Here is a 13257-nt window from a genome sequence, read left to right on the forward strand (position 1 = left end):
GGTAATAAGACCTGTATTTCTTCTGAAGCTCTCAAAGTGAAAACACCAGACTGGAAACCACTGTCCAACAGCTGAGTGAGAGCGTTGAAGCCCCTCAGAGAGACCTGCAAGCCTCTGCCTCAGTAAGCTGCGCATAAATTTTCCTGTTTGTGACTCTTGAGCAGAGCTGCCCATTTCTGTGGAGAAACTGCAAGATGAAGTTTTCCTGGAGAGCCAAGGGGAGCTCAGTTTCTGCATTCTCCTCAGTAGAGGCTACTCAGAAAGCAGCCTGGTCCTTTCTCCAGCTGCTACAAAAGCCCTGAGGGTATTTTCTGTGGTGGACACTAGAGGAATAGAGATTATAAATTATGAATGTCATTATGAGCTCCAAGGGACCCAGAAGTATTGGTCCCAGAAGCATCTCACAAATTCTTAAGTAGGTCTAAAGTGTCTACTTTCTGTTGGGGCATCTTTACAGTGTTTTCCATGCTCGTTTCCAAGAGATGATAAATACAGTTTCACTGGCCACTCCTTTAGAGGTTTTCCCAGAATTCACTGCCTTTAGATCATGCTGAGTTTCCTTTTCTTTTTTTTTTTTCCTTTTCTGTGTACAGGTTGGTGAACCTTCCCAGCAGGTGGACATGGAGCCTAGAACAGGCATGGAGCTGGAAGCCCAAAATGAGGATTTGCAAGAAGAGCTGTCCACTCTGCATGGGATGTATGAACAACTGGAGGTGGACAAATGGCAGCTGCATGAAGAGGTGAAAAAACTCCACCATCATTGGGAGAATTTCACGCTGGATGGCAGCCAAACAAAACAATGTGAAAGAGATGTGGAAGAACGAGCAGACAAGGAAATAAGACAAAAGCTGCAAGAAATCAGTCAGTTTTTGCAAGTAAGTGAATTTCTCACCAGTGTCCACAGGCACTACGTAAACTTCTGTTGTGGCCACGATTTCTGGTATTTTCCTTTCCCTCCTGCATTCTGTGTGTTAGTGCTGTACTTCTGTCTGTGCTGGAGGCAGTGGGAGAAGGGAAGTTGGTTGGGCAGCAGTGCTGGGTGTGTGATGTGCTGGCAGGTCCCTGAATCCAAAGCCTGCCCAAGGCACATTCCCAGTTGGCAGTGCCTGGGGGGATCTCTGTCCCCTGCTCTGGTTCTGGCTGCTCATCCTCCAATGGGTTTGGCAACTTGCAGCTGTCATGGCCAGACATTGGGGTGCTGCTTTGTCCTTGTAGGGGGGAAAGTGCTCAGAAAAGGAGTCCCTGAAATGACAGGGGTGGGGTGAGGTGGGTGCAGGTGGGGATGCTCTGATTGTCTTTGAAGCATCCTTTTCAATATGCCCTGTCCTGCAGATACAGTGTCTTTTCATTGGTAGCTTTGACTAAGAGTGCTGATTTGGCCTCTTTCTGAATGAGAAGAATTATTTACCCTGGTAGCTCCTGGGTTCTGCCTTGATTGCTGCTGCTTGTGAGGAGGCACAGCCGCCTCTCTGAGCAAAGCCCTGAAATTGGGTGCATGCAATTTTCTGCTGGGGAGAGCTCTGTTTTTCTTGTGGTGGTTGAAGGTGCACTGTCTCCTTCAGGCACAGGCAGCCTACCAGCACCACTTAGGACAAATTGGAGACAGGAATTGTGATTCAACGAGACTCCAGCTGGAAGAAAGAATTAGAGATCTCGAAAGGGAATTGGACAGGGTTAAAAAAGCCCAACAAGAGAGTGCCTGTTGTAAAGAGGCAACGCAGGGAGAAATGGAAATGTACAAAGGACTGTACCTGGAGGAACTGAGAACCAGAAGATGCCTCACAAAGAAACTGCAAAGGTAAGTCCACCCTTTTTTTGGAGTGTTAATAAGAGACTCCTTTTTCTTCATGCATTTTCCTTCTGAAATCCATCTTCTACTTCTCACCAGCATTATTACCCTACATAGGCCAACAGGGTCTGATGTAGTTGCCAAGACACTCTCCTTGATACTTGAAAAGTCATGACAGTCAGGTGAAGTCCCAGGTGATGGGAAAAAGGGAAACACACTGTACCCATCTTTAAAAGGGGTAGAAAGGAGGGCCCTGGTAACTGCCAAGCTGTCAGGCTGCCCTGTGTGCCTGGGAAGGTCATGGAAAAGATCCTTCTAGAAGCTCTGTCAAGGCACAGGGATGACAGGGAGGTGATTTGAGACACCAGCCCAGCTTCACCAAGAGCAAGTCCTGCTTGACCAACCTCGTGGCCTTCTAAGATGGAGTGACTGCATCAGTGGCCAAGGGCTCCAGATGTCCTTTCCCTGTAATTCTGGAAAGCCTTTGGCACAGTCCCCCACAACATCCTTCTCTCTAAGCTGGAGAGAGGCAGATTCCATGCGTGCATTGTTGATGGATTAAGAAACTGGGTGAGCAGTCCCATCCAGAGGTGGTGATCAATGGCTCAGAGTCCTGAGGGACAGCAGTGCCATCAGAGCGGGGTCTGTGTTGGGACCAGTGTTATTTCCTATCTTCACTAAGGACACAGACAAAGGGATGGAGGGCACCCTCAGCAAATTTGCAGCTGACACCCAGCTGAGGGGTGTGGTTGACACACCTGATGCCATCCAGAGGGGCCTGGACAAGCTGGAGAAGTGGGCCCATGGCAATCTCAGGAGGTTTAACAAGAGCCAGTGCAAGATGCTGCCCGTGGCTCAGGGCAGCCCCTGTATGGATGCAGGCTGGGGGATGGACAGAGGGAGAGCAGCCCTGCCCAGCAGCACCTGGGCTGGATGAGGGGCTGGACAGGACCCGGCAATGTGCGCTCGCAGCCCACAAAGCCGATTGTCCCCTGGGCTGCAGCAAAGGCAGCGTGGCCAGCAGGGCAGGGAGGGCATTCTGCCTCTCTGCTCTGCCCTTGGCAGACCCCACCTGGAGTGCTGCATCCAGCTCTGGGCTCCTCAGCACAGCAGGGACCTCCACCTGTTGCAGGGAGTCCAGAGGAGGCCACCAAGGTGTTTAGAAAGGTGGAGCACCTCTCCTGGGAGGAAAGGCTGGGAGAACTGGAATACTTCAGCCTGGAAAAGAGGAGGCTTTGGGGCAACCTAATTGTGGCCTTGCAGTACGTGAAGGGAGCCTACAAGAAGGGTGAAAAGAGTCCATTTCAAAGAGCATGCAGTGAGAGGACAAAGGGGAATGGTTTCAAAGGGAAAGAGAGGAGGTTTAGATTTGATACCAGGAAGAAATTGGTTCCTGTGAGGATGGGGAGGAACTGGAACAGGTTGCCCAGGGAAGCTGTGGCTGCCCCATCCCTGGAAGTGTTCAAGGCCAGGCTGGATGGGGCTCTGAGGAACCTGGTCTTGTGGAAGGTGTCCCTGCCCACAGCAGGAGGGTTGGAAAGAGATGATCTTTCAGGTTCCTTCCAACCCAAGCCATTCTATGCTTCTACAATGTCTGTGCTGTTTATGGGAGACTGTGGGGAAAAGGCTGGTTCTTCCTGTGTTTCATTGTTTTTTTAAATCATTTCTTGTGCAGGCTGGAACAGCTTCTGAAGATAGATAGGAGGAAACCCAGGGATAATGAACAGAAAGAAACCCAGTCCCAGCAGGAAGAAATAAAGAACAAATATTCTGAAAAGGTCAAGGAAGTTGATAGATTATGAAAAGAGGTGAGCTGCGCTTTTTGGGTGGGGTTTTTGGTTGTGGTGTTACTTCTTTTGAAGCCTGGGAGATGCTTTCCTATATTTCTTGTCATGTTGATGATTTTTATTTTCCTTGGCTGCATTTTGCATTTGATGGGCTTTTCTTAATGCTCCTTCTGCTGTTACAGTAGTAGATGACTATAACTAATCCTGGGGTAGTTATCACTGTGGGTAAAGATGCAAATGTTCAGTGCAAAGCAGGAGGTGCAAGGGCTCAGGAAGGCCAGGCTGTCCTGCAGAGGAAGGGCAAGCCCAGAGTGGCAGCCAGCCTGGCAGGGTGCGTGACCTCCCGGGCCAGGGAGCCGTCCCACAGCCCCTGAGCCAGAAGAGCAGAACAGGCCCACTGACAGCAAGCGGGGCCAGCCAAGAGTGCAGATCCCCCGGCTGGGCCTTAGGGAGGGGCAGCTCTGCCGGCCTGGCAGGACATCACGGCCCTGGGCTGAGAGCAGTGGGGCCCAGCTCAGCCTGGCTGCAGCTTGAGGGAGGCTGTGCCAGCGTCACCTGGGACTGACAGATGAATTCCTTCCCTGGAAGAGAGGGCAGGAACAGCGCTGTCACTCGCAGGGCACGATCAGCCCCTGGGCCCTGTGCCAGGCACGAGCTGAGCAGGAGGCACTGGAGGTTTTGCTTTTCTCAGCAGAGCTGTTGCTGCCGGGGGCACACTGAGCAGAGGTGCCTCCCAGGGAAAACCTGTCCCTTATTGCTCCCGGGGAGCTGTTTCAGCCCATCTGGTGGCAGGGACCCAGCAGGGCTGTTCCCAGCAGTGTTTTTGAGGCTGCTCTGCCTGTTCAGCAGGGCCGGGTAACCTTTGGTCTCCTCTCCGCTCGTTCCTGGGACTCGTTGCTGGAGCGGCTGTGTCAGAGGGACGCTGGGGTTGGAAGGCAGCGCTGTGGAATCGCTTCCTGCCTTTGCAGCCATTCCTTGGGAGTCCAGAAGCTTGGAGCATTTTTGCCTGAGGAACTCAGGAAGGATGGGAACCTGAGCAATGCTATCACAAATGATAGGAAAGCTGTTCTTGCTGGAAAAGAAGAGCCTGGTTGCACCTTTTTTCTAGTACTGAGTCAGCAGATGATGAATATATTCTCCCTGGCCACCTCTTTTGGGGTTTTCACAGAGTTCACTGCCTTTAGGTCACGCTGAGTTCCTTTTTTCTTTCTTTCTGTCTGCAGGTTGCTGAACTTTCCCAGCAGCTGGACAGGGAATCTAAAAAATGCATGCAGCTGGAAGCCCAAAATCAGGATTTGCAAGAAGAGCTGTCCACTCTGCATAGGAAGTGTGAACAACTGGAGGTGGACAAATGCCAGCTGCAAGAAGAGCTGTCAAAACTCCAGCATCATTTACACACTAACATGGTGGATCGCTCCCAGCTAGAACAATGTAAAAGAGAGGCGGAAGAACGAGCAAGCAAGGAAATAACACAAAAGCTACAAGAAGTCAATCAGTTTTTGCAAGTAAGTGAATTTCTCACCAGTGTCCACGGGCACTACGTAAACTTCTGTTGCGGCCACGATTTCCTGGTATTTTCCTTTCCCTCCTGCATTCTGTGTGTTAGTGCTGTACTTCTGTCTGTGCTGGAGGCAGTGGGAGAAGGGCAGATGGTTGGGCAGCAGTGCTGGGTGTGTGATGTGCCGGCAGGTCCCTGAATCCAAAGCTTCCCAAGGCACATTCCCAGTTGGCAGTGCCTGGGGGGATCTCTGTCCCCTGCTCTGGTTCTGGCTGCTCATCCTCCAATGGGTTTGGCAACTTGCAGCTGTCATGGCCAGACATTGGGGTGCTGCTTTGTCCTTGGAGGGGGGAAAGTGCTCAGAAAAGGAGTCCCTGAAATGACAGGGGTGGGGTGAGGGGGTGCAGGTGGGGATGCTCTGATTGTCTTTGAAGCATCCTTCTCGATATGCCCTGTCCTGCAGATACAGTGTCTTTTCATTGGTAGCTTTGACTAAGAGTGCTGATTTGGCCTCTTTCTGAATGAGAAGAATTATTTACCCTGGTAGCTCCTGGGTTCTGCCTTGATTGCTGCTGCTTGTGAGGAGGCACAGCCACCTCTCTGAGCAAAGCTGGGCCCTTGAAACTCGGTATGTGCAATTTTTCTGCTGGGGAGAGCTCTGTTTTTCTTGTGGTGGTTGAAGGTACACTGTCTCATTCAGGAACAGGCAGCCTACCAGGACACATTAGAAAAAATCAGAAGCAGTCATTTTGACTCACTGAAAAACCAGTTAGAAGACAGAACTAGAGATCTTGAACGTGCACTGGGAAGGATAAAAAGCAACCAACAAGAAAGACCTTTTCAACAAGAATCCAGACAGCCAGAAGTGGACAAGTACATAGAGCTGTACCTGCAGGAAGTGAAAACCAGCAAAAGCCTCGCAAAGAAACTGGAAAGGTAAGTTCATGGTTTTTTTGGAGTGGTAATCACAGACTCCTTTTTCCTTGTGCATTTTCCTTCTAAAATCCCTTTTCTACATCTGGCCAGCACAATGTGTGAAAGCATAACATGGCATATTTGTGGGGAAAGCACCTCAAGACCCTTCCCTTCACCAGACCTGTCTTCCTTTCTCCATAGAGTTCCAGCAGTAACACCACAGTAGCACCATTACAGCATGAGTGGTGTCTTTTTCCAGCTGATGTTGATTTAACAGGCAGTCTTTTTGCCAATCTCTAATCTCCTCCTCCTCCTGTGTGTGACAGAAAAGATCAATCTTGTGGCCTTTCCTGTTTGAATAAGGAGAGGCCTCTCAGAGAGCAGAGTTGGATTCTGTGAATCAAAAATAAGAATGATCTTTCTGTTTTAGCAGTGGCTCTGAGGTTTGAGCTTTCCTTTGAAGGCCAGCAGGGTAGCCCAGAGTTCTTATGGAGGTGACACTTGCTGCTCCTTGCACTTGGTGCGATTTCTTGGAAAAAGGCCCTCTGCACAAGCTCAGATCAAAGGATGTGCTTGTTTTGGACTCTCTTCATCCCCTTGGCATTTAGAAGTCGAGGAATAGTCAAGGACATAGAGGGGAACTTTGCCAAAGCGTTGCTGCCCAAGGTGACTCTTTGTGTGCCTCTGAATGTTTCAGAGCCAATGAGAGACTTGAAGAGGCCAACGCGAAGCTCCTTTGGGAGCGCCAGAGAAGCAAATCTGCAGCCACAATCAGCGATGTCAGCAGACGTCTGGCTGCAGTTCCACCACTGGATTCAGCTGGCCTGGGACACCTTGGGAACCGTCTGGGACTGGGCAGAACTCCCAGCCTCAGAACACACCCCAGCCACATCTGGTAAAGCTGACGACTTTTGGTCAGCAGGTTGGTACAAATTTTCCAGTGTGGGAAAGGACAGAAAATGTTGAAATGGAAGCACTGAGCTGTGTAACTCCATTCTTTTACAGAGCAACTGTGGTAAAGAGTACTGTGAGGCAGGAACTTCCCACCTAAGTTCAACACTAAATTTACATGTCCGGTCTGTGTGACCTGTTTCAAATGGCTGATGTCACCATGAGTGCCAAATGCCATCAGACATCTGTGAGACACCGAGGAGGAGCCAGCCACGTCCCAAAGTCCAGCGCTGCCCCAGTGGTGGCAGGCCTGGCCCAGCCGTCCCAGGGAGCAGCACCCAGGCCAGGCCGGCACCGCCACAACCACAACCACTGCCTGTGCACTGCCTGCTCTTCCCTGGCAGGAGCCCTTGGTGCCAGTGGGGCAGGCAGGAGCTTTCCTGCTGCCCGCTCAGCCCCTTGGCCACGGATCTCCTTCTGCCACGCCAGTTGCGGCCTGGAGCGACGGCAACGACACTCCCTGTTCGGGAGGGTGCTCAGGGCTGTGCCGGGCTGTTCCTTGGCACCTGTGTCCCACGAGGGCAGGAGCAGCAGTGCCAGGCTGCCAGCACCAGGCAGCTGCCTGCAGGTGACCGTGTGAGCCTCGGCAGCGTCCGGCTGAGAGCGTGGCACAGGGAGGCACCGCAGCCACGGCTGCAGGGACAGCACCTCGGGCATTTGGCTGCCCCAAGCACACACTGCCAGCCTGGGCTCACCCAGTGATTCCTGTCACCAGCCTGGGATTGCCCTAAACACACCTTAGGGCTTGAGCTGGGTCACAGTTTCATCGATTTTTGCCAATAGATAGTAGGGCACAGATAGATTAGACAGATTATAAGACAGATAGATAGATAGATAGATAGATAGACAGATAGGTAGATAGAGAGACAGATAGATGGACAGAGAGATAGATAGACAGATATTAGTAGATTATATTTTTTCTGCGGTGTTCATCACACCCGCGTGATGCCTAGTGCAGAATGTCAAACGGATCATCGCCTCGTGCGCTGTAAACTTAACCTCCACCTTAAGTTCAAACCTAAAAACGGTGGCATTCCTAGAAGGAGACTTCAAGTTAACAGTCTTCAATCAGCTACAGTGAGGAACAGCTTCCAGGCAAATCTTCAATCCAGGCTTGAAGTTCATTCCACAGACTCTTCTCCCGAAGCGCTTTGGCCACTTATTAAAAGTAGCATTCTGCAGTCCTCTGAAGAATCCATAGGGTTCTCCTTCAAGAAAAACAAGGACTGGTTTGATGAAAACAATCATGAGATCCAGGAATTGTTGAGTAAGAAGAGAACTGCTCACCAAGCCCACCTTGCTCAGCCATCTTGTCATATAAGAAAAGCGGCCTTTCGACTCGCATGCAGCAAGCTGCAACAGAAACTTCGTGACATCCAGAACAAGTGGTGGACCAATCTAGCAGAAAAAATCCAATTATGCGCAGGTACAGGTGACTACAGGAGATTCTATGAGGCTCTGAAAACAGCCTATGGTCCTACACACCAGGTTCAAAGCAGATGGCCAAATGCTTCTCACAGATAAAGTTTCCATCTTGAATCGATGGTCTGAACACTTTCAGACTCTCTCAGTACTAACCGTGTAGTTTAAGACCCAGCAATGCAGTTCATTTCACAACAACCCGTGAAAACTGAACTGGATACTACCCCACCATGGGAGAAACTCTTAAAGCAATACAGCAGGTGAAAATTGGCAAGGCAGCTGGGGTTGACGGGATCCCACCTGAAATCTGGAAGTACGGTGGCCAGGCACTCTGTGCTAAGTTTCATGAATTTGTGGTGCGCTGTTGGGAACGAGGTGAACTACCTTCAGACCTTCGTGACGCTGTCATCGTCACCTTGTACAAAAGGAAAGGAGATAAATCAGACTGCTCAAATTACCGAGGTATTACTGTGCTCTCCATTGCTGGTAAAATCCTTGCAAGAATCCTGTTGAACAGATTAATACCCGCCATAGCAGAAGATCTTCTACCTGAAAACCAGTGTGGTTTCTGAGCCAACAGAGGTACCACAGACATGGTATTTGTTCTCAGACAACTGCAAGAGAAGTGTAGGGAACAGAACAAAGGACTCTATGTTACCTTTGTTGATCTCACTAAGGCTTTCGACACTGTGAGCAGAAAAGGTCTGTGGCAGATTTTGGACCATTTAGGATGTCCTCCCAAGTTCCTCAAAATGATCATCTCACTTCATGAGGACCAGCGCGGCCAAGTGAGATATGGTGACGCACTTTCTGAGCCGTTTCCAATAGCCAATGGTGTGAAGCAAGGCTGCGTTCTTGCACCAACTTTATTCACAATCTTCTTCAGCAAGATGCTCCAAAGGGCCACGGCAGACCTCGATGATGAAAACGGTGTCTACATTCGATATCGTACGGATGGGAGCCTTTTCAACCTAAGACGACTGAAGGCCCACACTAAGACCTTAAATTATCTTATCCGTGAGCTGCTTTATGCTGATGATGCCGCCCTCGTTGCCCACACAGAAGTAGCTCTGCAGTGTTTAACATCCTGCTTTGCAGAGGCTGCTGAGCTTTTTGGGCTGGAAGTCAGTTTGAAGAAGACAGAAGTTTTCTATCTGCCTGCACCTCAGGAAGTCTTTCTTCAGCGCTGCCTCCTTACAATCCTAAACATCCACTGGACGGATTATGTGACCAACACATCTGTCCTTGAACAGGCAGCAGTCACAAGCATTGAGGTCATGCTGCTGAGAACACAGCTGTGCTGGGCAGGGCACGTCTCCAGGATGCAGGACTGCCGCCTCCCTAAGATTGTGCTCTATGGGGAACTTGCCACTGGCTGCCACAGGAGAGGAGCCCCGAAGAGGAGATACAAGGACTGCCTGAAACGATCCCTCAGCCTTGGCCATATCGATCATCACCATTGGTCTACTCTGGCCTCCAATCAGGAGGCCTGGAGACACACCATCTATAACGCTGCTGCTGCTTTTGAGAACACACGCAGGATCACTCTCGAGGAGAAAAGAAAGAATCGCATCTTGTCGATCTCACCAAGGGAGTCTTTCTGCTGTGCCTTCAGCAACCAGACTTTTCTATCTCCCATTGGCCTTTTTAGCCATCAGTGTGCTTGTAGCAAGCGTGGGTAGAGCCCTTCTCAAATCTTTGTTCTTGAAGCCCAGCCATGATGATGGTTTTCACAACTAAAGCTAGGTTGTTATCTCTACAACAGTGACAGTTTCCCTATAATTCATACATTCTCACACAACAAGGCTCCTAGAAGATCAGAATCCTACTATAATTCATTTTAGGAAAGCAGAGATGATTTATGGCTTATGACCTTGATGACCTTACAAATGGTCTGCCTTATCTCTTTATGGGGGTGTAATTAACTTTTACTATCCGTTTGTTTTATTCTTTTATGAGGCTCTAGTAATTCATTTGTTTCTTTTACTGAGGTGAATTATAGCGGTGTTTATTACAGTAACAACACTCAGTGGGGCTCATTAATGCTCCAAGATACTCAGGGTTTGTTCAGGCACTTATTTTTGACAGTCTTTTAGAGGTTTGTGCAATCATGGCCTCCAAAGATCTGCTTTAATTAGTCCCATGAGAGCCTTTGTCAATGAGGAGACTCAGTGGGGCTTGTTAATGCTTCAAGGGCCTGCAGGTTTTTCAAAGTACTTTTCATTTTCCTTTCCACACTGAATCTCCAAGAGGTTTGTGCAATCCTCTGCAATTATCTGCTTTAACCAGTCCCTTGAGAGCCTGTGTCAGTAGTGACACTCACTGGGGCTCATTAATTCTTTCAAGGAGTTCATTTTTTGGGGGACTTTGGGTTTTGCTTTTGATACCAAGTCTTTGAGAGGTTTGTGCCATCGTGGCCTCCAATTATCTCCTCCAAGGGGGTCCATGAGAAGCCTGTTTTGGGAATGGCCCTCAGCTGCACCCACTAATGCTCTGAGATACCTGGAGTTTCTCTTTGACCCACAGGAAGGTTTGTGCAATCTGCTCTCAGTCCCTGAGGTTCAAAGGCTTTGGGGAGCCAGGAGTATATTATGGGAGACGGTGTGAAAGGTTTTGCTGCAGTCCAGATAGACACATCCACAGCCTTCCACTCATCCACCAGGTGGGTCACCTGATCATAAAAGGAGATCAAGTTGGTCAGATAGGACTTACCCTTCCTAACCCCGTGCTGGCTGGCTCTGATCCCTTGTCCATCCTGTAGGTGCTGTGTGATTGCACTCAGGATGATCTGCTCCATAACCTTGCCAGGCACTGAGGTCAGGCTGACAGGCCTGGAGTTTCCTGGGTCCTCCTTGCAGCCCTTTTTGTAGATTGGCGTGACATTCGCCAACTTCCAATCGCCTGGGCCCTCCCCAGTGAGCCAGGACTGTTGGTAAATGATGGAGAGCGGCTTGGCGAGCTCTTCTGCCAGCTCCCTCATCACCCTAGGATGGATCCCATCTGGTCCTATGGACTTGTGTGGATCCAGGTGGCTCAGTAAGTCACTGACTATTTCCTCCTGGAATACAGGGGGTATTTGGTTTCCTGTCCCTGTCTACCAGTTCCAGAGGCCAGTTGTCCTGAGGGCCACCTGTCCTACTGGTGAATACTGAGGCAAAGTAGGTGTTAAGTACCTCAGCCTTCTCCTCACCCCTGTTAACCCTGTTCCCCCCCAAGTCCAACAAGGAATGGAGGTTTTCCTTGCCCCTCCTTTTGTTATTAATGTATTTATAGAAGCGCTTTTTGTTACCCCTGACAGAAGTAGCCAAATTGACTTCAAATTGCGCTTTTGGCTCTCTAATTTTGTTTCTGCATGAAATTTTCTTTATTCATGCGGCTCATCCCCGTGGTCCCGGACAGAATCCGTATGCGCGGCAGGACAGTGTCAGTATCCCATGTTCCACTCGGCCCAACAAGTCCCCCATTCCCAAATGCCCCATTTCCTGTGGAATTTTGCCCCCCCCACCTTGGTGCTCCAGCGCCTGCCGCCCGTCTGGGAGGCATTTCTGGAGCTCTTCCCCATGGGTGTGTCCCAGGGAATGCTGCACGTGCTTGGAAGTGTCCCAGGGAATGCTGTACGTGCTCGGCCACATCCCTTCACATTCCCAGCACCTCGGGCTGATCCAGGCGGCACAAAATAATCAGCTCCTCAGCCGATGAGCACGGGCACCAACCACGATCACAGGGAACTCTGAGCAACACTGCTCACCTCAGGACTGAAAGCATCAGGAAGGCCCTGAGCAAAGGGCATAGTTCCTGTGGAATTGAGGATTTCAAAGTGCACCAGGGAAAGGTGCTGACCCGGGAGGGTCACCCGCAATTTCTTTTCCAGCCCAGACCCTGCTGCCAGTGCAGGTGGTCCACGGCAGAGCCGAGAAACTTTATAAAGACCTTATAGGCTTTCATTCTTACCGCTTAACCAGAGAGAAGAACTAGAAGAGAGAGACTTCTTATACCTGCAGTGGCTTTTGTCTGCTCAGAGGATATTAAAAATAGCCTCTGAAATTTAAAACTGGGCTATATCTCTCGTTTCTGTGTTTGAATCCCATTTCTGTATGCACACAACTGTCCTGGTTCCTGCCAGGAAAGGCTGGAGGAGAAAAGAGAGTGAGAGAGTGATGCCGAATTTGCCCCAAAGAAGCACAGAGAGACTGCTTTAGAGACAAAGTTTCATGCTCAAAGCAGGAGGTATTTTATTAGCAACGCGTTGGGGAGCTCTCCAGGTCTCCCTGGGCAAAGAGCTCCGTTGTTAACAATTAGTGCAGCTCTTTTATACAATTTCTGAGTAGGGATTACATCATTATACATGTATATTAATTACATTGCAACATCTACTTGTAATATTCATATATAGGCGGAGTCTGGGCGGAGTCTTTAATTTGGGGAGGTTTAGAGGTGGGAGATCCGGAGCCTTCATCGGAGGAGGTGGTCGTCTGGTTGGTCTTCCTCGGTGTAAACTTTTGAACTTTCCTCAAATCTTTCCTAATTTGGGTAGTTTCCTTGTGATGTTGGCAGGGTCTTGGTAACTTTGGCCCATCCTAAATCTGCTGATGCTACTATCTCCTTGTTTTGTGTTATCTTATGGTTTTAGTATCCTTTTTATCAACATGTTCTGTTCCCTCAGACAATTTATTACCTCCGTGGTTTCCTAATGCTAAGCTTTCCTGTAGTGCTTTACATTTTTGTGTTTTAACTTCTTGTTTCTCGAAGACTGCTTCCTTTTGAGTGGCTTCAGGTAGAGCCCTTCTCAAATCTTTGTTCACGAAGCCCAGCCATGATGATGGTTTTCACAACTAAAGCTTGGTTGTTATCTCTACAACAGTGACAGTTTCCCTATAATTCATACATTCTCAGAA

At 49.5% G+C, this 13257-nt stretch overlaps 1 protein-coding gene across 1 annotated transcript; it reads left to right on the plus strand.

The window, feature by feature from the left end:
• Positions 1-4296: 4296 nt before the first annotated feature.
• On the plus strand, positions 4297-7750 carry LOC126650140 (ankyrin repeat domain-containing protein 26-like). Its single transcript, XM_050334608.1, has 5 exons — positions 4297-4302; positions 4800-5081; positions 5775-6010; positions 6687-6911; positions 6995-7750. The coding sequence occupies exons 2-4, from the start codon at positions 4845-4847 to the stop codon at positions 6886-6888; spliced, it is 675 nt and encodes a 224-aa protein (XP_050190565.1). The 5' UTR covers positions 4297-4302; positions 4800-4844; the 3' UTR covers positions 6889-6911; positions 6995-7750.
• Positions 7751-13257: the final 5507 nt, after the last annotated feature.

The sequence above is a fragment of the Myiozetetes cayanensis genome, unplaced genomic scaffold, assembly GCF_022539395.1.
Source record: "Myiozetetes cayanensis isolate MyiCay16 unplaced genomic scaffold, myiCay2020 scf562, whole genome shotgun sequence".
Lineage (NCBI taxonomy): Eukaryota > Metazoa > Chordata > Aves > Passeriformes > Tyrannidae > Myiozetetes > Myiozetetes cayanensis.

What these genes read in the sequence shown, in the direction of transcription:
- LOC126650140 (XM_050334608.1), top strand. Translation starts at nt 4,845, where the DNA reads ATGCAGCTGGAAGCCCAAAATCAGGATTTGCAAGAAGAGCTGTCCACT. An exon ending in AAGTCAATCAGTTTTTGCAA is followed by an intron (nt 5,082 to 5,774) that starts GTAAGTGAATTT and finishes TGTCTCATTCAG; the next exon opens with GAACAGGCAGCCTACCAGGA. An exon ending in CTCGCAAAGAAACTGGAAAG is followed by an intron (nt 6,011 to 6,686) that starts GTAAGTTCATGG and finishes TGAATGTTTCAG; the next exon opens with AGCCAATGAGAGACTTGAAG.